Source organism: Ananas comosus, linkage group 3 (assembly GCF_001540865.1).
Source record: "Ananas comosus cultivar F153 linkage group 3, ASM154086v1, whole genome shotgun sequence".
NCBI classification, from domain to species: domain Eukaryota; kingdom Viridiplantae; phylum Streptophyta; class Magnoliopsida; order Poales; family Bromeliaceae; genus Ananas; species Ananas comosus.
The window spans coordinates 12,125,378-12,150,145 of NC_033623.1; the positions used below are offsets into that span (position 1 = coordinate 12,125,378).

The 24,768-nt window shown below is 35.6% G+C and overlaps 2 protein-coding genes and 1 pseudogene across 2 annotated transcripts; 1 reads left to right on the plus strand and 2 right to left on the minus strand.

Annotated features, from left to right (window-relative positions):
• On the plus strand, positions 8,296-11,157 carry LOC109707829 (annotated as a pseudogene).
• LOC109707947 (probable methyltransferase PMT13) lies at positions 11,721-15,708 on the minus strand. The gene is made up of 7 exons (XM_020229493.1): positions 14,822-15,708; positions 14,367-14,570; positions 14,064-14,274; positions 13,694-13,955; positions 12,969-13,340; positions 12,625-12,720; positions 11,721-12,278 (listed from the first exon to the last, which is right to left on the minus strand). The coding sequence occupies exons 1-7, from the start codon at positions 15,290-15,292 to the stop codon at positions 12,056-12,058; spliced, it is 1,839 nt and encodes a 612-aa protein (XP_020085082.1). The 5' UTR covers positions 15,293-15,708; the 3' UTR covers positions 11,721-12,055.
• On the minus strand, positions 21,185-23,630 carry LOC109707830 (protein IQ-DOMAIN 14-like). Its single transcript, XM_020229358.1, has 4 exons — positions 23,298-23,630; positions 22,398-22,580; positions 22,196-22,273; positions 21,185-22,115 (listed from the first exon to the last, which is right to left on the minus strand). The coding sequence occupies exons 1-4, from the start codon at positions 23,628-23,630 to the stop codon at positions 21,402-21,404; spliced, it is 1,308 nt and encodes a 435-aa protein (XP_020084947.1). The 3' UTR covers positions 21,185-21,401.

Consider the following 24,768-nt stretch of genomic DNA (forward strand, 5'->3'; position numbering starts at 1 on the left):
TGTCATCTACATTAAAAATGACCGGTGTTGGAGTCTATAAAACATATTAATTTTTTGTTATTGTTATATAAGTTTTTATTTATTACTAGATCGGTTTTTTTAAAATAACATAATATCATAGTTAGTTTTAAACCGCTTCTTTTCTTGAATCATGAATTCGAATTCACATCTTTATCATATCACAGATTAAGTTTGCGCCCACGTACAGTATAGGTTTTGAATAGCGATAAGAGAAGCCCCTTTCATTACTTTGTGACAAATAAAAGTTCTGTTGATAGAAACAAAACCATGCATACGTTAACTTATTATTTAGTATTTAGCTTTGTGACAAATAAAAAACACTATTGATAGAAATAAAAACTATGCATGCATTAACTAATTGCTTAGCGATCTATGCTACGAAACCATGTATAGCACCTCATGTACAATAGTTGATTAAATATTGAAGTGTTATATATTAAAATAATGTGTAAAATTATAATTGATAACACAATAATAATTAAATTATCACATCACTTTTCGTTATGGACATATAACTATTTAGTTGACTAAATTAGATCGTACTACTTAGATTGTAATAATTTATAAAATTTAAGTTAAATATTATATTAATTTAAAATTTGAGAACCAAAATGTCAAGAGCTTTATAGTTTTAGGATCAAAAGTGCAAACTTAATTAACCAAGTGAAATTGACAGTAACAACTCCTATATTATATTCCATAATTGAATCACAAAATTTTTATTTTTTTGCGAAAAAAGATAGCAAGCTAGCTGCTTCATTCATAAAGCATGATCAATTAAGCATACAGGATGGAAGCAACTACGGCCTCCGAGAACAAAAAGGTGAAAATAGGGATAAAAGAAAATAAAAGAAGCAAAAGTTAAAAGAGGAAGGGCAAGAAAATAGTTAGGAAGGGACGTGGTCAAGAGAGTATACTCCAGTCACTTATCAATATGTTGATGCGTTCAAGAGATCGAATTGCGTTGGGGGGTGTGGCCCGAAAGATAGTCGAGTTTCTATCTGTCCAGACGACCCACAAAATATTTGGTATTTAATCGACAAGGATGCAGCAGTTTTGGAAGCGTTCAAGGCGACATCCCACGTGTCATGCTGATCTGAAGATGAATTTTTGTAATTTGATTAGCTATCACAAGTTTAATTTTAAGTTAAATATTAGCTCTATTTTTTTACATGTTCATGTACCTTTTCTGAGCCAATAAACCACGAAGGCTCATTTCCAAAAAAAGAAAAAAAAAAAGACAATTCTATTTATAAACTTGATCGAACCATTTATCTTACGATAAGAGATTTGTTTGGAAAAATTAGTGACTAAAGTGTTTTATCTATGAAAATTTTGGAACTACAATGTTTAGATAAATAAATAAAAGGTATAAGAACTAAATAGTTGTGTCAACATGATGCTTATACTTTCTATATATTTCAGGTGGCCTAACGCATCCAACATAGTTAACGTGCGCACAGCTCAGAAAAGTTCTATTTTTGTGTACCCAAATCTAGATCATAATGTCTAAATAAATATATATATTTTTAGACTTTAAATGGTCTGAAAAATCGTTACAGGGGAAGCTTCAAAACACTTTCAGATTTTTTTTTTCCCTTTAAGCCTTTTAAAACACAACAATGAATATGTGCTTAGCAATATAGTTCAAAACCACCGACCGTTCCTAGCGCAAATGGCCAAAGAGCTTGGTGGTCATTACCCGAGACCCAAATTCGAATCCTAGTTGATTCACATTTCCAACAAAATTTATTTCTAAATAAAATAAGCGAAGTGGGTAACATACTACATTTCTCTCAAAAAAATATATATATAGATATAGCTCCAAACCAGGCCTTAGAGAGGTTTGAGCTCAGTCCTGCTAAAGCCCAGCCCAGATTACTGAAAGATATATGTTTAGCATTGTGGGCCGGCCTTCAAGCAACACTTTTTCTTTATCTTTTTTACGAAAGTATCGAGCTCTAGTTCGGCCCAGTTTCACCATTCGCGTCAAAGATGTATCTGCTGAAGATAAAACCAAACTATTTATTATAAACTTAGTTAGTTACCAACCATCCCTAGAGCAAGTGACAAAGGGCTTGGTGGTTGGTACTCGAGATCCAAGTTCGAATCCTAATTTATTCACTTATTTCTAAATAAAATAAACGAAGCGGGTAACGTACTACCTATCTCTCTCTCTCTCTCAAAAAAAANCTCATGTACAATAGTTGATTAAATATTGAAGTGTTATATATTAAAGTAATGTGTAAAATTATAATTGATAACACAATAATAATTAAATTATCACATCAACTTTTCGTTATGGACATATAACTATTTAGTTGACTAAATTAGATCGTACTACTTAGATTGTAATAATTTATAAAATTTAAGTTAAATATTATATTAATTTAAAATTTGAGAATCAAAATGTCAAGAGCTTTATAGTTTTAGGATCAAAAGTGCAAACTTAATTAACCAAGTGAAATTGACAGTAACAATTCCTATATTATATTCCGTAATTGAATCACAATTTTTTTTTTTTATTTTGAAAAAAAGATAGCAAGCTAGCTGCTTCATTCATAAAGCATGATGAATTAAGCGTACAGGATGGAAGCAACTACGGCCTCTGAGAACAAAAAGGTGAAAACAGAGATAGAAGAAAATAAAAGAAGCAAAAGTTAAAAGAGGAAGGGCAAGAGAATAGTTAGGGAGGGACATGGTCAAGAGAGTATACTCCAGTCACTTATCAATCTGTTGATGCGTTCAAGAGATCGAATTGCGTCGGGGGATGTGGCCCGAAAGATAGTCGAGTTTCTATCTGTCGAGACGATCCACAAAATATTTGGTATTTAATCGACAAGGATGCAGCAGTTTTGGATGCGTTCAAGGCGACATCCCACGTGTCATGCTGATCTGAAGATGAATTTTTGTAATTTGATTAGCTATCACAAGTTTAATTTTAAGTTAAATATTAGCTCTATTTTTTTACATGTTCATGTACCTTTTCTGAGCCAATAAACCACGAAGGCTCATTTCCAGAAAAAGAAAAAAGAAAAAAAAGACAATTCTATTTATAAACTTGATCGAACCATTATCTTACGATAAGAGATTTGTTTGGAAAAATTAGTGACTAAAGTGTTTTATCTATGAAAATTCTGGAACTACAATGTTTAGATAAATAAATAAAAGGGATAAGAACTAAATAGTTGTGTCAACATGATGCTTATACTTCTATATATTTCAGGTGGCCTAACGCATCCAACATAGTTAATGTGCGCACAGCTCAGAAAAGTTCTATTTTTGTGTACCCAAATCTAGATCATAATGTCTAAATAAATATATCTATTTTTAGACTTTAAATGGTCTGAAAAATCGTTACGGGGGAAGCTTCAAAACACTTTCAGATTTTTTTTTTTTTCCCCTTTAAGCCTTTTAAAACACAACAATGAATACGTGCTTAGCAATATAGCTCAAAACCATCGACCGTTCCTAGCGCAAATGGCAAAAGAGCTTGGTGGTCATTACCCGAGACCCAAATTCGAATCCTAGTTGATTCACATTTTCAACAAAATTTATTTTTAAATAGAATAAGCGAAGTGGGTAACATACTACATTTCTCTCAAAAAAATATATATATAGATATAGCTCCAAACCAGGCCTTAGAGAGGTTTGAGCTCAGTCCTGCTAAAGCCCAGCCCAGATTACTGAAAGATATATGTTTAGAATTGTGGGCCGGCCTTCAAGCAACACTTTTTCTTTATCTTTTTTACGAAAGTATCGAGCTCTAGTTCGGCCCAGTTTCACCGTTCGCGTCAACGATGTATCTGCTGAAGATAAAACCAAACAATTTATTATAAACTTAGTTAGTTACCAACCGTCCCTAAAGCAAGTGGCAAAGAACTTGGTGGTTGATACCCGAAACCCAAGTTCGAATCTTAGTCGATTCATATTTCCAGCTAAGTTTATTTCTAAATAAAATAAACGAAATGGGTAGAGTGCTTCCTATCTCTCTCTCAAAAAAAATAGTTAAAATGATTTTCCATCTGTTTAGTTTNACGACGCTTCCATTATCAGCTACCTATTGAACATAAAGGCATAAAAATATTGTTCTCTATAGTTTAAGCATTTAAGAATAATGATTATTTTATATAGTTTAACTTAGTATCAGAACAAGATTTTGCATTCGTATATTACCAAGCTCTTAATGTTATTTGATTTTTTACTATTTAATTAAATTCAAGTCTTGGGTCTATTAAAATCTCTCAACATATGGTGATCCTTTCAAACAAGGAGTCGAGTCCTTCAAAACAATTAAATTTGACAAAATTATCATTAAATTTAATAAAATTTGCATTTGTTTGGTAAAGAATATTATAAAATAAAAAACTAGGCTTCATTTGGCATCGTTGACTTTTTTTTAAATAGAATTTTATATTAAATAATACAGGAGAGATGATGGATTATTTATAATTCTTACCTTCAAAATATTTATTTGGCAATAAAAAATAAAAATATAAAAGTATTTTTTTACTTTTAAATATTTTTTTTTTGTTAAATAAGTAGTGATATATTTCTTAGCCGGGATATAATATAAGCTAATCAATCATAACAATAAGAGAAAATCCTTCACTGGTACATCGTATTCTATAAAACTAGTGTTGAATATTTTTTTTATGTAAAAAAAAACAATGCCAAGCTAGCAAATGTAAAAGTCACAAAAATACTAATAAAATATAAGTTAGGAGTATGTTTTAAGATCAGTTGGATAAGAACTTGATAGGTAATATTCGAGGTTCCAAGATCGAAACTTAATTGAGCTTATTTCTTAAAAATAAGCGAATCTTTTTTAAAATAACCCTATAATTAATGTAGGTTCTTGAGCGTTTTTTTTTGACCAAATTAAGAACAAAAATAACCTTATAACTAATGAGAACAAAGGGAAAGAGCCCACATTTCGTTTTCGTGTTGAAGCGTTTCCTCTACTTTTTAATTTGCCATATGGAGCTGTAAACAATCTCCCGATGATGTACTTAATTAAATATAATATTGTTTAACGAATTGACTCTGTTTAGAATTTTTTGATAAAAAATTGCTACATGTATACCTATTTATATATAGATATAAATTTTACACCAAACTTGTCCTATAATTTATAAACCCATTATAGATATTTAGGGACTGTTTTAGTTTTTTTTGAAAAAAGCGTGAGAAATTTTTTTTCATGAAAAAATATATATATTTTTTAATTTTTCGTCCATTTGGTTACAAAGAAACACTAGCTTTTTAGAAAAATTTCTTTCCAAATTTTATGAAATCCTAGCATTTTCAATTTTCTTAAAGAATTTGGTAAACAAAAATATTAATTTGCATTGAAATTTGGAAAAGATATTTTCAAAAAAAAAAACTAGTTATTTTTTAAACCAAATGGATCGAAAACTTATTTTCATAAAAAGCTTTTTTTTGAGAATTTTTTTTTATGCTTTTTTGACCAACCAAACACCCCTTTTAGCATCGAAAGAAAAATTGATAAGATTCATACAAAATAGCAACCTCTGGCTTGATGGATATCAAATTTAGGGGGTGTTTGGCCTAGCTTTTAAAAAGCGTTTTTGGGCTGAAAAATAATTTTCGGCTCAATAGAGCGTTTGATAACTCACTTTTAATTTTTAATAGATAAGTATACATATAAATAAGTATACATATATAGCTTCATTAATTTTTAATAGATTTTAATGAAATTTCAAACATGTTATCCGCGTGATCACACCAACTATTAAATGCCCAAGCACATTTAACAGCCACTAATCCAAAGGTGACTTAGTAGTGTTTATGTCTTAGGATATATTTGTAAAAGAAGTAGGCTACTATACAATTAAGAGTTAATAGCACAAGTCATTATTGCTATTAGGTTTTTGATCCCTGAATTAAGGGATGTGCGGTTAGTATGATAGTGATCTTCCAAAGTTGAGTTGGTAGTTGATTGAATAGTATAATCTAACAGATAAAAATGATCAAAGGAGTAGATCTAACTGCGAAAACTTGATAGTACAAAATACTTGGTACTATTGATAACATAATAACCTGACTCTTTTGTAAAATATATGTAACATTGCTTGAATATAATTGGAAAATTTGTAGAGAGAACCCCTGAACTTTACCTCGTTTGCAAATAGGCTCCTAAGCTTTCTTTCTTGACAGTTATTTTTCGAAACTTTATTAAATAGTTCAATTGATCTTTTCTTTGAAATGAACTTCCTAATTACATGATTATTTTGATGGGGCATTGTGCACATAATTACATAAGATTTTAAAATATGTAAAAAAATTTATTTCTTATTCTAATTTTGATAATTAAGTATGACGGTCAAAAATTATTTGAACCGAACTTTAATTTTAATATCCTTTTTATATGTTAGAATGCATAAAATAATATATATATTTTTATGTCTTGAAGCTTATAAAACTTTATGTGATACATTACACCAAAAAGATTAATGAATTTCAACTTTTATATATGATAAAGTTTAAGAAGCTTAGCAGCCAAAAGTGAAAGTTTAGGTGGCAGTTTGCGAAAGTGCTAAAGTTCAGGTGTTCTTTGTACATTTTCCCTAATATAATTTAGAGTTACAACTATTTTTCTCACAACAAAATAATTTAGATTATGCGTATGCAAAATTTAATACAACGAACTCTTTGAAGAAGTCCATGTGCACCTACTAAGATGGATTCGCTGCAACCCTTGTTGTAAATGTGAATTAATAAAGATACGGGAGTAAAATGTAGGAAACAATTATACAGAATAAAATAAAGTTTATCTATTGCTTGACCAGTTATAAACAAAGAATTAATTCATTTTGCCAAATATTTTAATATGTATTTATTTTATTATGTTTGTTTTGTATATTTTCAAGCAAACTCTTTTTCGTGCCGTACAATTTTAGTATATAATACTCACAACTCACTGTCAAATATAATTAAAAAAATTTTCTAAAAAATTTTTAATAGTGTTTTTTAAAAAACTCATTATTTTCTATAGTTAAACTCTATCCGGCACGGATTTTAAAGTACCATATAGTAAGATCTAGTAATAAAAATAAATAATATATCTTATTTATTTTTCAAAACTTCATATTTATATGATTTTGTTTCTGATTGTTATCTAATTTGCTTATGAAACAGTATATATATATATATATATATATATATATTTTCTTTTGTTTCCAAAACATGTACCTTGTTTGAGGTTAATCAAAAGGAGAATTTAAATTTCTGAGGGTAGATTTAAAAACTTGATACATATTTTGAAAAATAGCTGTTTGTTAGTGAAATCCTCTACGGCGTTGTAGCAAATCCTCTACCTGTGGGGGCCCACAAATCCGTACGCGTCTTCCCGCATAAACTCCGCTTCTTAATAAAATAATCACGCATTATGGTTTATGTACGGATTAGGCTCGCCTCACGTTACCCCTTCGAATAAGAAAAAAAAATAAAAACAAATATTAACAAAATAAAATTAACAAACAAAATAAAATAAAAAAGGAGCAAATCAACGCCATTTCTCGCCGGCAACGACTATCTGAAAAAAACTCACGAAGCTATCCGCATAAATCCTTTCCTGAGACATATTTTTTGTTAATTAATTATATATTTTTATTTCTTCGAAATTAACATAATTCAGAGCGGTCCGTAGGTACCCTTCTGGAACTCTAATAAAAATTTAAAATTTAAAATTTATTTTGAATAAATAATAACTTAAAAATAAAAGAAATTTTAGAATTTTCGTCAGATAATCTAATTATTTTATAATTCACGCTATCTATCTTAAGCAGAAAAAAATACAAGAAATAAAAAAAAAAAGATGCCGCTAGCATGTAACGATGAAAACAACTCGTGGATGCTCACCGTGAACAACACCGACCGTTCTAGTGGCAAATGACAAAAAAGTGTGATGGTTGGTATCTGACCTAAGTTCGAATTCTAATTAATTTATATTTCAACTAAATTTATTTCTAAATGAAATAAACGAAGCACATAGTATACACCTTTTCTTAAAAAAAATAAAAAATCCTCACCGTGAACAAAACAACCATAAAACCACCAATCCACAATAATATTTTAAACAAAAACCCGGAAAAAGTTAAAACCTCTTAAAATGACCCTTTCCTCCTCTCTTCTTCTTCTTCTGCTTCTTCTTCTTCTTCGTGATAAAAAATACAATAGAACTCAACTAACCAAACGAGGTCCTCCTCTCCTCTCCGCTCCTCTCCTCCAACGGACTCGACCCTAGCGACGATGCCCACGCCGACGCCGAGAAGCGGGCGCGCCGCGGGGGCGGCAAAGCGCGTCCGGACGCGGTACTACTACGACGCGGGGAACGGGGCGGGAACGTGGCCCAGTCGCGTTCTTCTACGACGCGGCGGCGCGGCGGCGGCGGCGGCGGAGGCGGAGCGGGGTGGAGCGCGTGGCGTGCCTTTGTTCGCGTGGCGAACGTGCGTGTTCGTGGTGGCCATACGTGAACGATTGCCCCGCCACCCCGGCAACCCCTACGCTCCTGCGTCGCCCGCTTCCCTCCGCCCCTTCTCCTTCCAGCCCCTCGCGAAAACCCGCCTCCTCGGTCCCTCCTCATCCACGTGAAAATGTTTTTCTTTTTTTCTTTTTTTGGTTTTTTTTCTTGATATGATTCGCATTAGCTTATGTAATACATGCTCTGTGTTTTGTTGTTGTGATGTGCCGCCGATCTGTGCTGGTGAAAAGATCATTTTATATGCTTTCATTTAATAGAGAAAAATATGATTGAAAAAGGAAGGAAAAGCAAAAAAGCCTCCCTGTTGGATTTAGAGAAAAAAATTGATCCTTATGGAAGGCCGTTTTCTCTCTGTTTTTTTATTCATTTCTCTGTTTCAAGTTTCAATCCAAACGAAAGAAAAATATTTTATCCTCTTTTCTCTCTAACAGGTCGGAGTGTTAATTTATTGGATTTTAGTAATGCGGGGGGTTGATCTTGATAGGCCAATCCTGTTAAAGACTCTTCGTGCATTGTTTCCTATCATATCAAATTTTTAGGTAACACGATATCGGAAACGGCTCTAAAGGCCTCTCAGTTTTGAGAGAGATTGCGGATTCATTCCCCTTCAATTATTGGGTTAAATTCCAACATTTTGCCTATAATCTTGCGCGTAATCTCCAGCAAACAAGACCCGAAATGAAAACATTTAGAAATGTAGCACCTCTCAGATTTTGGGTTTTATTTAATCGACAGAACCAGTTGCTATTTCACTCTTCATCTTTAAATTTTGCTAATTAATTGACTAGTATGTTTGATTAATCACCCTAATTCTANCTCTCAGATTTTGGGTTTTATTTAATCGACAGAACCAGTTGCTATTTCACTCTTCATCTTTAAATTTTGCTAATTAATTGACAAGTATGTTTGATTAATGACCCTAATTCTATGATGTTGGCATGTTAGTTTACCAGAATATGTGATCTAGTTATCAAGTCCTCATCAAATTCACGTTTTCGCAGATTGGAAAAGTTGGGAGCTCTCCAGTGGAACAAAGTGGTGCATAGACATCAGGGGTGGAGGCTTATTACTTGCATGTGGTTGCACGCGGGTCTTATCCATATCATTGCTAACATGACATGTCTCGTTATCATCGGAATTCGTCTTGAGCGGCAGTTTGGATTTTGTAAGCTTTGCTCTATTCTGCACTCTTTTAATCGATCGAAAAAGCTCTAAATAGGCCGAAGCTATCTGTTCTCTTCGCTTCATTCTACTTCAGTAACTGTTTTGGGGGGCTATTTACCTGGTTTGATTTTGTAACTTCTCAATATATATTATATATGTTGGCTAATTAATCGCCGATAACTCTTTCGCAGTAAGAATTGGGACAATATACCTTCTCTCTGGCTTCGGTGGTAGCGTGCTCTCCACTCTCTTCATTCGAAATAGCATCTCTGTAGGTGCTTCTGGTGCTTTATTCGGTCTTCTCGGAGCAATGCTGTCGGAGCTTCTCACTAACTGGACCTTATACACACACAAGGTTGATCTTTTCTTTCTTTCATTTTCTTTTCGAGGCTCATCAGTAAGTTTTCTGGAGGATGATTTTTTTCGACTTACTTCTATAGGCAGGAGCTTTGATAACTCTTTTGGCCATGATCGCGATCAACTTGGCCCTCGGAATACTCCCGCATGTAGATAACTTTGCACATATTGGGGGATTTCTCACTGGTTTTCTCTTAGGTTTTGTACTGTTGCTCGAACCTCAGTTTGCGTGGTTGGAGCGGCACAATCTGCCTCCCGGAAGGAAGGTCCCACCGAGACATAAGGCTTACCAGTTAATATTATTGGTTGTTGCGCTCACATTGGTCATAGCTGGGTAAGTATGCTCTTATACTAAGTTTTTTACCAACTGATTGTGTCGGAAAATGTACTTTTTATTGTCTTAGGTAGCTGCAATTTGCAAATTCTGGAAATTTCCTTTTCACTTCAGGTCCGGTTGATGCTTTGTTACCAACAAATCCCTCTCTTTAGCTCTACTTGCTTAGCTATATTATTATGAGAATCAATCTACATATAGCTTGGTCTAAGCAGAAGAAAAGTCACTAGCTCTCATATAAAACACAACTCAACTCTGCATCTTCTGAAAGCTCTTTTTGTGAATCTGCAAGATTTTAAGTTTGGGTGCATAATTCACTTGAATAGTTTGGCAAAAGATATCTGAGCATCTATTGTTTTCTATTTACTGTTTTTTTGTTTTTGTTTTTTTTCTGTATCTTGGTTGATATATGCCTTAAATGAAACTCATATTTCCTCTCATAATGTAGTTTTACGGTTGGGCTGATAATGCTATTCCGTGGGGCGAACGCGAATGATCATTGCCACTGGTGTCACTACCTGAGCTGCGTGCCATCGTCGAGGTGGAGCTGTAATAACTGAAGCATTACTCCAGTATTTCTTCTTTCGGTCGTAGAGGGGGAAACGATACCGGGTGTTTTATAGGGGGATTAAACTTGTATTTCTTTGATGATATAGATTGTGTTGTGGTGTGTTGTTAGCAAAGTACATTCTTCTGTTATCCTGTTGATTTGTACGTATCGATTCTATGTTTGTGAAAATATATTCATTTATTTTTAAACTCTTGGTTCTAAGTTTCTACAAGCTATGAATGCACATCCTTGGGAAAAGAAATTTCAAGTTAAATGCCTAAGCTGAATTGCTGCATCAGGCAAGATGAACAGGGCTGACAAGCCAAAGGAACTGAAATGGATTAAATGGGAACTAGTAACTTACTGTGAGATCCAAAAATCACTAAAGTGATTATCTGAAAATTATTTTAGACTATCATCAGATTCTAACTGAGAAAAGAATGTGCAATTTGCTAATTCAAGTGCACTCAACACATAAGTGCAACATTTAGGCTAGTCCAAAAGAGGTAACAAAGGTGATTCATTGGATAAAACACCAGTAGAGAGAAAAACCATAACCGAGAGTAAAAAACCTCATTCTTGCTCTTGAAATAGCTTCTCGCTGAATAATACATTTGACAAATAAAAAATCTGAAGCTTTTAAAGCAGCAAACCGAAACGCCGTAATTATATCAACAGCAGAAACTCCAATTACAGCACGAGGAATAAACTAAATACTTATTATAGCACAAGCAGTAATAATGTAAACATCCTTAATAGAAGAAAAAGAACAGCAACGTTGTAACAGATGATACAATTCCTTTGTTTTTTTAATTTTTTTCCATTGAAAAACTCAAAAGGGGAACAAGAAGGGAGCCAATTTCTATTACTAAATCTTAGTACATCACAAGACTTGCAACTAACCCGACTACTCTGAGAACTAAATATGATTATTGGGCACCGATTTAAAAAATAACATGAGACATATAATTAATGTTAGGATCACTTCTTACAAGAATATATATAAGATTGGACAACCTACTTGAACTTTAGCTGCATCAAGGCTGGATTACTCCACCCCCTCCCCAAAAAGGAAAACAAAAGGCAATGACACATGCATGCACCCCAAAATAGGAAAACTACTTCAGTGTGAGGCTGAAGGTAACTTCCAAAATATCTTTGTTGCCACGAGAATTTTCTCACCGCTGCGTGATTCAGGCTCACTCTCGTGAATTTGTATGTTCCACCGAATTGCATGAGCAATTCGTGCCACCTTATCGATCACTTCCGATGAATCCCTTATAATTGCAGTACCTTCTGGGCGGAGCATGCGATCCATCTCCACCATGAGATCAACAAGATGACACCTGCAACCACAGGCAGCAGAAAAGAGATACTGAAACCCAAAAGCAGTAGTTCCAAATTGGAGCTTCTAATTTGGCTGCAAAGACACTTTCACGGCGATTCGCTATATTAGTGGTTATGGTCCTTGCAGAAGCCATGTGTAAAGAAATTTATAACAAATACAACAGAGAATATGGACAGCTAGTTTAGTAAGCAGGAATCCAATTGAAAGCAACAAAGCCCACATTGAAAGTAACAATCTGAATTGTCATTGATGAACGCTTCAGAATACAATACAATTTTCAAGAAAAAGGCTCGATGAAAGGACATTAATATGTTTGTTACCAAATCCCAAGATACTTAATGTACCTGCTATTGCCAGAAGTTGGGTCTCTTATCAAGGAGTTGATTCCTGCTGCATGAATGAGATCATATGTTCGAGGATAAGTTGAGAAAGCCTCGCACCTGGCACCATGAAATTAACAGGTTTTTCTCATGATATTCTAGATGACATAAAAGGGAAAAAAAATAGCTCCAAACAAAACCAGTTGACAAGCTCAAAACATTCTTTACAAATCATGGATTTAACGTTCTAGCCTAAACAAGAGAGACCACACATAAACAGAGAGGAAGAAATAACAAATTAACGAGATGCTGCAGAGTCTTAAATAGATTTAAAATGAGGACTGACAAGATATGCAACAGAAACATACCAATCATGATAAACTCCAACCAGACCTCTGTCGTAAATAACTCCAAGGGTTAGTGGTTTTCGAGCAGGAACAACATTCATAACCCAGACAGGATCGGAAATAAGAGCTGCCGCAAAGCCTCCGAAAAATGCATTCATGTCCATAACATTTCGGATTTGTGGAGTTCCAAGCTTCACACCAAGAGATTTCTTATAATATGCAACTCGTCTGATCCACCGCCGAGTATCAGCTTCAAACACATCAACTCCATTCTTCATGACTGAGACCCTTGCAGACGGTGTGGAGAGTCTCTCTGGCCATTTTTCAATCGAGCCAACAGCTATTTCTTCCACGAAGGAGGCTTTGCTTACGCACTTCTTCAACTTGAAGTACCTGAGTGGAAAATTTTAAGATATTAGCAAACACAAAAGATACTTAGCACAATATAACAAGTCTCTTTGTACTATGGGGGTTTTAAATATATACCTCCGCAAAATCATCTATTTACATATATAACCCAGCACACATGAATTTTTCATACAGTTTACTGAAAAGCATTGTTTCTTACAGAAGTGCCATTATTCCAAGTTTTGTGTTGGTGTTTTTCGTGGGGGGGGGTGTAGTTGGTTCATTTGATTAGTGCAAGGAGCATAGTTTTGTATTCGAAAAGGTTTTGAAAAAAGGGAAATTATTTCCAAGCATATGAACCACTAAATGATGAACAGTAAAGATCTAAAAGAGTATACCAAGCTTCATTTGGGTCATTATTATCACTGCATAGATCAAGCCCAAATTCATTTTGGGTAGGAAGACACGAGGGTCCTGAAGGCTTCTTCCAGATGGCAGTGTTACCATCCACAGTAATCAGTTCATAACACAAAGCACGAGCCATATCTTGCAGCTCATTCCATTCCTTGTCCTGATTAACCCATTGCACGGGAGGGCCGGATATAACTAGATACCCTCCCGGACGAAGTAAACGATCCACTTCAATCAGATAAGTTCCATCTGCAACACATTCGTCGTTTAGCTATGAATGAAAGATAATAATAATAAACACAGTAAATGCAGGTCAATGCAGCACAGGCAACAGCAGAGGAGGAAGTGAAAACTTACTATGAGCGGTAAAAGGAATCAAACATCGCGAACAATGAACCAAGTCGAAGGAGTGTGCTGGAAAAGGAAGCCGCCGTGTGCCCAGCATTGCAACGAATGCAGGAATTCCCCTTTCTAAAGCAAATTGTATTTGTGATTTATGCGAATCCCTCGGCGCAAAGGATAGCGTCATAATATTTTCTTTAAGCAAAGATCCCCCAAAACTCGCAACCTTTATGAAGAGACAGGGACCGTATATCAAATTTCTGAGATTAGAATACAACCATCGAAAGCAGATTAATTGGTGACACGTAGGTCGCTTACCCCACAACCCATATCAAGAGCCGTCCTGAGCCCACCCCCGCTTATCGGAATAAACTGTCCGAGCTTGGCAATGTATTGTTCCGCTCCGTCCGGAAACATAGTTCCGCCACCGGGAAACGTAAAGTACGAGCCTTCTACCTTCATCCAACCCTGATGACCTTTTCTCTCGGCGATTTTACCATACGGTATGTTATCATGCCATATCTGTGCGTAAGAGTAAGAATACTCTCACATTAATGCAGCAAATATAGGAATGCCAATTTCAAAATTTCCAATCCACAACGAATCTATACTAGTAGTGAGTATTAATTTAAAGGTCCCAATTTTCCATCCTAGTATTAGATACTTTAGATTGCCTTTAAAACTTGCATTGCATCTATCCCTCCAATCAGGTACAATTGAGTTGGATCGTTGTGTTGAGATACAAAGAGGAAGCATCGAGCGAGCGCGGATACCTTGCGAAGGCTCTGGGGCCAGGGGACGGGGATGCGGTAGCCGGGGGGCGGGGGGACGAGGCAGAGCGGGGCGTCGGGGGGCGCGGGGCAGTGGCGCTCGCGGTAGAAGTTCATGTCGCGGCTGAGCTGGCTGTTGCGGCGGGGGTCCTCGCAGGGCATGTACTCGACCTCGTCGGCGGCGCACGCGTCGATGGCGGCGGCGGCGGCGGCGGCGGAGGCGGAGGTTGGGGATCGGGAGTCGAAGAGGGCGAGGACGCGCTCGCGCTGCCGCGGGTCGGAGGGGGAGGATGAGCGGGCGAGGGAGCGGCGGCCGGAGGCGGCGAGGGAGTCGCCGAGGGAGGTGAAGACGAGCACGAAGAACACCACCACGCCGCCCAAGAAGCAGGCGCACACCACGTCCAGCACCGTCCACGCCCGCGCCCCCGCCCCCGCCCCGCCCCTCCTCGGCGGTGGTAGGTTCACGTGCCCCATTCTCCCCTCCGCCGCCGCCGCCGCCGCCGCCGCCGCAAGATCGGGAGGGAGTGAGAATTAGGGTTTTGAGATCCGCTTCAGATCGCGACCATAAATTGATCGATCGACGAGGGAGAGAGAGATCAGAGTGAGGTGGGGATCGGAGTGGGGAGATAAGAACAAGAATAAGAATAAGAATAAGAATAATAACAATATAGGAGTGGAAAAAAGAGGAGCGAAGTGGGAAGTGGGAAGTGGGAAAGGGAGAAAGGAGAGCGGTTGTAATTTAATGAAGGGGGCGATTTACGCTTTCTAGCATTGCAGTTGCTGTGCAACTGGGAACAGAGAAATTATTATTGCTTTTAATTTCTCAAATAAAAGAGAAGGTTTTGGTTAGTTTCGTATATGAACATCTTGAATGTTAGGTAAGTATAAATTGGATTGTACCTAATCGTTGCTTTATAACTTTATCCACATTGAAGATCATTGAGAAGAGCTGTTTTTCACTGTTTTGATAGATTTAAAATAAATATATTCAGATATTATATACTATCTTAAAATAGTTATATTTATATTTCTATCTAATACTTATCTATCAAATTTTTTGTCCAAAAAAATTTAGAGTCGAGTCTATTTATAAGCACCCATGACCTCTTAAATGAAATTTTATATACAATTATTAAGCTGGTCTATACTCTAGCAGTGATTGTTAAGAGTTATTAGCCTCTGTTGTCCATGGAACCGACACCAGCGTGGATAAAACATTTTAGCAATTTATCGATTCGGGTCGGATATTTTTTACACCGCAAAATTGCCGCTCCAAACCCAAAAAATGGGCCGGGTCCAAAACAAACACTCCGTAGGTCCGGTTGCAGTGGGCTGAGATGAAGAGTAAGGTATGATATGGGCCCGATATGGGCTGAAACTTGGCCCAACTAAGGGCTTGTTGTGTTGAAAAGTAGTGTGATTTAATTAGGTAAAAATCTATAAAACTTGTCTTAAATATCAGCCTTTTAGATTTGCTTACCTAATCTCTAAAAAAATTTGATTTTACTATATAAGCCTTTAATTTATTTGATTTAAACCATTTTAATTCGTCGTCTATGTTTACGAGTTTACGTAGTACATTTATGTAATTTATGTAACTATATATTTATTAAAATAATCAATTAGATTAAATTTTTTATTCGAAGAGCCAAATCAAATAAATCCAAAAGTTTGGTACTAAAATTAAATTTTTGAAAGATTGGATCGTCGAATCAAAATGNTAAAATAGTTATATTTATATTTATATTTATATCTAATACTTATCTATCAAATCTTTTGTCCAAAAAAATTTAGAGTCGAGTCTATTTATAAGCACCCATGACCTCTTAAATGAAATTTTATATAGCAATTATTAAGCTGGTCTATACTCTAGCAGTGATTGTTATTTGTTAAGAGTTATTAGCCTCTGTTGTCCATGGAACCGACACCAGCGTGGATAAAACATTTTAGCAATTTATCGATTCGGGTCGGATTCTTTTACACCGCAATATTGCCGCTCCAAAACCAAAAAATGGGCCGGGTCCAAAACAAACACTTAGTAGGTCCGGTTGCAGTGGGCTGAGATGAAGGGTAAGATATGATATGGGCCCGACATGGGCTAAAACTTGGCCCAACTAAGGGCTTGTTGTGTTGAAAAGTAGTGTGATGTAATTAGGTAAAAATCTATAAAACTTGTCTTAAATATCAGCCTTTTAGATTTGCTTACCTAATCTCTAAAAAATTTGATTTTACTATATAAGCCTTTAATTTATTTGATTTAAACCATTTTAATTCGTCGTCTATCTTTACGAGTTTACGTAGTACATTTATGTAATTTATGTAACTATATATTTATTAAAATAATCAATTAGATTAAATTTTTATTGGAAGAGCCAAATCAAATAATTCCAAAAGTTTGGTACTAATATTAAAATTTTGAAAGATTGGATAGTCGAATCAAAATGATCTATAATTCAAATAGGTTTTATACATTTTTACTCTTTAATTAACTTATTTATTGGCGGAAATATCTATGACATTTTGTAAAATTGTCTAAAAATACAAGAAGTCGCATATGCATTTCTCTTTTTCTTGTCAATTCGAAATTTATATAAAAGTTATTACAACTCTTTAGAAATTTCAAAAATACTAGATGTAATTTTAGAAAGAAATAAAGAACTAAAAACATTCCAAATTTAAACCGCTGGCAGAAATTTCTGTAAAACTCATTAATTGTCGAGAAATTTTAAAAATTAGAAATACGATTTTAGAAAGAAATAAAGAATCGAAAAGATTTAAGATTTAAACAGCTGACGAAAATTTCTATAAAATTCATTAGATGAATTTTAATAATATTTTACCTAAACAAAAAATATATATATTTTACAAAAAGCATGCTAATATTATTAAATAATGTGAAACAGTGATTATCTCAGTAAGTTGAGCTTCTGGACCTCCTATTTTGATACCATATTGAATGTTATATAGGGCTAATATCTAATATGGCGTTAAAAATTTTAAAAATATTTTTTTGATCGATCCATGGATGGCCAAAATATTTTTATTGATTTTAAAAGATTTCTTCAAATATTTTTTTTTCCTCTATGGTTTACTAGTGAGATTGGATTTTAGAAGAGTATTTTGAGTATTGATAGATAAATTAAAAGTTTTTCAATAATAGTAAAGAATATAAAAGCAAAGAATCTCTATTATATAAAAAAAAAAACAATAAATAGTATGAAGGGACATCTATCTCAGAAAACCTAAAGCTGTTGAAAAAACAGTATTATAATATTATATACATTTAAGAGATGTTATCAAAAGAGACATGAATAGTTTGCACCAACCAACCTACTGGATTTGTTATCTAGCCAATAAAGATATATCCTCTTATATTGATTGCGTAATTCTCTTTATTCCTTTTGCTTGATAGAGCAGTTTCTTTGTTGCAGGGTGGAGTTGTTTGGTGCATCTTACATCATTTTTATATGAACATAAAGGTTCTCTCTTTTCCTTGGAATTATTTCCTTATGATGAAAAAGTGTTTCAGAAAAAATAAAAAAAGAAAAGAGAAAGAAAAGGGAATCTCCAGTTGGAGAAATTAACACTAGGAAAGGCCAGGTGAGCTGCAGCTAATGAAGAACATGATTGATTTAAGTAATCATTGTTTTGGGGCTCAGGATAATGGGTCACATTCTTTATATATTACACCTAATTGCTAAGTTATCACTAATTATCAAACTTGCTACATGTGCATCAAAATGCGCCAAAGTATGTTATAGATAAACTAGGGATAATTCCATGAATGCTCCTACTAAATTTTTTTTGCCTCGGAAAATTTTAAAATATATATATATACATACTCCTTTAAATTAAAGAATATGCCATAGTTGTTCCTCTTGTGTTAGCTAAAAGTTAAGATATTTGACGAACATATATAAAATTATCACAACGAATTATTTATTTTATATTTTAAAAGATGGCACAGATAAAGATACTAAAAGCTAAATTATTCACTAATTAATTAAGGGTGTAATATACGTGTATAAAGTTGGCTCATGACATTAGTATACGTACTTAATTAGATACATAAAGGTTTATTATTTTCCAAATGCTAATCATATATACTTTGCTACGGACTTAATAATTAATCGTACGACATTCTACGAAATTCATTGATACAATGTATCAGGAATAAAAACAAAAGTAACAAACAAACAAAGAGCCAGAGAGACACAGAGAGAGAGAGAGAGAGAGAGAGAGATAAACCACAAGATAGAGGATCAAGAAGCTTCAGTATAATTCTACTTACTCTAGTATCATCTTTTAGTTCGTAAAATAAAATATAATAAAATTTACTGAGACTAAAAAGGGACAAACAAGCAAAGTTTATTTTATTTTATNTCTCTCTCAAAAAAAAAAAAAAAAAATCTATCTTATCTAATTTACTCTTATATACGTTTCAGATTTACATCCTTGGCATTCAAAATTTTTAAAAAATTATTTAAAATTTTTAGAAAAAAAAAATTGATACAACTAATATCTCAATTCTGATGATACAAAGCCTAGAATGTGGCTGTTATACCTATGTTATGGAGGTACAAATAGAATTGCTCTATAATAAATTCATTAAATTGTAAATGTAAATATAACTATAGAATGATAATTTTAAATGTTCGACACGGTATAGAAAGTTTAAATAAAACTTTAAAATTTTGACCCGAGGTAAATCATACACCTTGACAAATTATTTTTAAAAAGTTATTATAAAAATATATAGAATTTATTTAAATTATGGATTATTTTGAGTTTACTGTCCAACCTTTTAAATGTGTTTGATTTTACTATGCAACCTATAAATTTATTTAATTTGAGTCAGTCAACGGTGCTTTCACTATAAAATTGGAATGCCTCGTTTTATCTTTATAGGTTTAGTTAGTATGCTTTATACAATTTTTATAACTATAAATTCATTAAAATAATTTACGTAAATTTTAAAATCAAAATACTGTTAATTGACTCAAATCAAATAAATCAAAAATTTATGTTGTAAAATCAAAATTTTAAAAGATTGGGCAACTAATTCGAAATGATCTATAGTTCAGATAAATTATGTATATTTTTGTCAAATTTTATTAGGGTACTTCTAAGCAAAAGTCGTGCTCAGATCATAATAAAACTTCAGTTGGAAGCTCTCCAATAACATCTTATTTAGTAGCTCCCGATCCACTGCAACATATTAATTTTACCTCCATTCAAGAATTTCGTTCGCTATAATTTTAATAATAAAGCTTAAAAAGTTTAAAATATATATATAATTTTTAAATAGAGACAACACTAATATGTGACAATAAATCCGAACTCCCCAGTATGATCTTATTGTGGAGCTATCCAAAGTTTATTTTTTTTCTGAACGGTTCCCTTGGAGGGATCAAATTTTATAAAGAGAAATTTCATGCAACCAATGAGAAGTAAAAAGAAAGCGTAGAGATAAAGATAAAATTAACATATGATATCAGATCAGTGCTGCTTAATTTAATTTAAGACATTATGAGAGAGCTTCTTAGTGCAGTTTTTTCGGAACGAATCCCTCGAGAGATCGAATTCTAGAAAGAAAAAAAAAAAAAAAAAACAGAAAAAGCCGTCATGTAGTCGATAAGAAACCGACACCAAGATCACGTTCTCCCTGGAAGCGAAAAAAAAATAAAAAATAAAAAAAAGCTCAAATAAGAAAGAGCCAAAAACAACACAAAAACAAAATATAATTACAAAAAGAAAAACGTAACATCACGGACGGAACTGGTATACGTCATTCAATGCCTCGAGAATCCTTACAAAAGCTTTAGCATCTTGTGCATACCCACCCTTGTCTCTCTTAAACGTATGTAATATCATCTTCTTTTTTTTTTTTTTGTTTTCNTGTGTGTGTGTGTGTGTGTGTGTGTGTGTGTGTGTGTGTGTGTGTGTGTGTGTTTTTAAGTCCGGGTCATTTGTAAAACAGATAGTTACTGTTTGCGTTTACAACACTCAATTTGTTGAGACATATTATTATAATATGTATATCACAAACAAGTGTAATATGCTCCTTTTCTCTCATTTGCCTATAAATGAAAAAGTAGCAATTGTTATCGACGGCATACAGTATAATCGATTACCAATTTTATGATTAATATGTGTGAGATCTTAATGAGATCTTAAATTTAAAATATAATTTTAAAAACAAGAGCGGTAGTTATGGAGCAGTTGTTTCTGAGCCTCGAGACAAAAGTCAAGATTAGGCCAACTAACCCATCTATCGTAGACAATAAGAAGAAGATGATAAAAAGGACATGATTTGGACAAAGCAAGCCATCAATCAAAGTATACATTAACACAAACATTTTGCACTAAACAGGGAATGGAAACCGCTGATATATTAATTATATATTGCCACCAAACACACGATATAAGTATATAACTAGTGGGAGGCTAGAAAATAATTAAACAGCATTTATAAGACAGTTAATTTCCTAATAACAGAACACAAATACAAGAGCTTCAAATATATTACAAAGATGTCGCGCATCAAATAACCAAACCTGCTTTCGCGGATCTCCGAACAATCTTAATACCTAATCGGCATCCCTAATCTATCCAACCGGCCCGACCCCGGGTAGGCCTTGTTGGCGAACTTGGCGTGCAGCGACCTCTGCGGCCCCGACGCCGCAGAATTGTGTTGCCCAGAAACATAACCACAACCCGAGCCCGAACCTGAAACCTGACCCCTCTTCATCAATCCCGACTTCTCGTAGCACTCCGGCCTCTGCTTCGGCGCGCTCTGCGACCGCGCCTTCGCCTTCGAAGACTCCGTGTTCGCCATGTAGTTCGGGTAGTCCAGGTAGCTCCCGAAGCAGCCCTTCGACGGCGTGAACGGCCCCCCGCGCCCCTGCTGCGAGGTGGCCGAATAGAACTGGGGGCATTCGCCGAATTCCTCGAGGTCGGCGGCTGCTAACCGTAGGGAGCTCAGCGGCTGCATCACTTCGCCCGTGGATGGGCTCGGGATCGACAATTGGGCGGTCGTCGAGTCTGAGTCCGCGGCAGCAGCAGCAGCAGCAGCAGCGAAACCGCGGCTCTTCTTAGAGTTGTTACTGAATTGTGGTTTTCCGGGGTCGACTTCGAGGATCTTGGCGTTCTTTTCGTCGTCCATCGTTGTACCTAGACTGGATTTAGCTGCAGGTTCATGGATGTTCCAATACCTATCCTCCATCCAGCGGTCCAACCAGTTCCAACCGGAAGAGCGCGGCGAAGTGTTTTGATCTGTAGCCTCCGTGGTAAGGGACTTCCATGGACAAATGAAAATACAATGTGGCATGAATCGATTTGGATTGTGATATTCAAATTATTAAGTAGGAATTGTACCTTGAGAGAGCCGAATCGGTCGGATTTGGGCATATTTGTTTGTACATTGTGGTCGCGTTTCTCTGATGTTGGATGGCCCTGAAATTATCAAAAAAATAACTCAAATATAATTACTTTGATCTAATTTTTTTTAAAAAAAATTTAATTTTATTATCTAATTTTTCAATTTATTTGATTTATGACGACGGTCAATGTAACGTACCGGGTGGGTGCATGGGCCGACGCTCTGTGCGCGCAGGGCGCGGCAAGCGCGAGCCCGGGCCTGAACTCGAACCAGGGCGTGCATGCACCGCAGCGTCTCCGCAGCTTGTTTCCTGACAATGTTGCCTCTCACCAAAGCCTGGAGCTTCACTAATCCTCTCAGCGCCCTCAGCGCCTTCCTCGCCTTTTCACAAACCCCAACATCATATTCCCAAAACGCAGCAGTGAAAAAGCGCGTTAGCGATAAGTTTTTCTACGTTTTGTTTGTGTCAGCAAATTACAGGAATTTAAATAAGAAATAGACATTTACGTCCAAATCTCTGAGTTCCAAATATGGCCATTTACTACTACCACAAAGCTGTTGCTAAATGCACGTGGTGAGTACGATGGACCACCATCTATATTTATATTACCAAAACCGCTCACATAAATAAAAAGTGCCCGTTGATTTATTAGCCTCTTTTAATGTCAAAAGTGAATAACTAACAGAGTAAAAATGGGAAAAAGGAATAGGAGGGACCATTGCAGGGTTTGAGCGAAATGGTAATAATATAGTGGAGGTGACAGGATGATCCATGCGAATCACGCCATCTAGCTCACGGACCCCATTCCAACAATTTAATCAGGAAAAAAAAATCGAAGAATATTAGCCACAAAAAAAAAACAAAACAAAACAAATTCCTATCTTAAAAAGACGTGACCTCGGGGTTCCACATGAATTTATACTCTATAATATAAATTAGATTAAAGTGTACCCAAAAAACCCAAAAAAAAAAAAAGCCTAGATCTAAAATTTCATCAAAAATGCAGTAAAAGAGTAAAATTACGCGGAAGCGTAATCGTAAAAAATGAGAATGGAAAAAAAAAAAGAGAGAGAAAAAGGGGAGAGAGAAGTGCGAACCAAATAGCCGCGAAACGCGGCCTGAATCCTAACCGCCGCGGACTCCCGCCGACGGAAGACGCCGGCGCCGGCGCCGCCGCGGCGGGAGACCTTCCAGACCCTGATGCGGCCGTCCTGGTGCGCGGAGAACACGCGGGCGCCGGAGGCCGCGAGCGCCTTCACCGAGCCGGTGCCGCCGTGGCCGAACCTGGCGAACTGGCGGAGATCGGGCTGCTGCCACAGGACGATGTCGTCGCCGAGGGAGGCGCTGAGGACGAACTCGCCGCAGAGGGCGACGCAGGAGACGGAGCCGGCGTGCCCCGAGAGCACCGCTAATTGCTTGTAGGAGCNCATCCCCCCCCACCCCGCCCCTCTCCCCTCTCTCTCTCAACGCGGCCCCTTCGCCCCCGCTAAAACCCCCATTTCCATGCGCTAACTAAGCTGGGAATCGCATTATAGCGCCAAAAAAGGAGTGGGAGATTACCCCAAAAAAAACAAAAGAGAAAAAAAAACACGAATTGTTTCCCACAGAGAGAGAGAGAGAGAGAGCGCGGAGGCGAAGAAGTCCGCGGCTGGAGCGTCTGTCGTAGGACTTCGATGGTTTATATATGTATATTACAAAAAAAACAAAATAAAAAGGGGTTAAGTCTCCAATAACATATAAATTATAATTTTATATAAAAAAATACAATACATGTACATCATCAACGGACTTTTTTCGAAATAACCCTGTGAAAGTTCGTATTTGCCAAACTAATCTCGTAAAATTTTTATTTGTAAAACTAACCCTCTTTTCGCCACGTGGGCGCCATGTCAAGAATTCCTCAAAAAGGCGGTGAATCGTTCACCGTCTTTATAATTTTTGTTGTAAAAGCGGTGAATGGTTCACCCTCTTTAGAAGACGGTATACCATTCACCGTCTTTAGTGCAAAATTTTCCTTTCCGCCATTTTCCCTTTCCGCCCTCTCAAATCCGCTTTTTCTGTGCCCTCGAGAAGACGAGGAATGATTCACCGTATTATCAAGGACACCGTATTATGAACTTGGAAAGATTTGCGCAGTGTAGGAATTTGTACTAAAAACGGTGAATGGTTCACCGTCTTATGAAGACGGTGAACCATTCACCGCCTTCACAACAAATATCAAAGACGGTGAACGATTCACCGTCTTTTTGAGGAATCCCTAACGTGGCATCCACGTGGCGAGAGGAGGGTTAGTTTCACAAATAAAAATTTCATAGGATTAGTTTGGCAAATACGAAATTTTACAGAATTATTTTCGAAAAAAGTCCTCATCAACATATGGTAGGTATAAGTTTTCTATGTTTTTCCATTCCGGCGTATATAAAAATCTAAATAAATAAATTTTAATAAAAATTATATTAATACCATAAAAAAAAGGTGGATTTTTTTAAAAAAATAGTATAACATGTAGGCCCAATCTAGGAGTATATATTATTGTTTATTTTATAATCCCTAGTTCAAAAGCGTCTA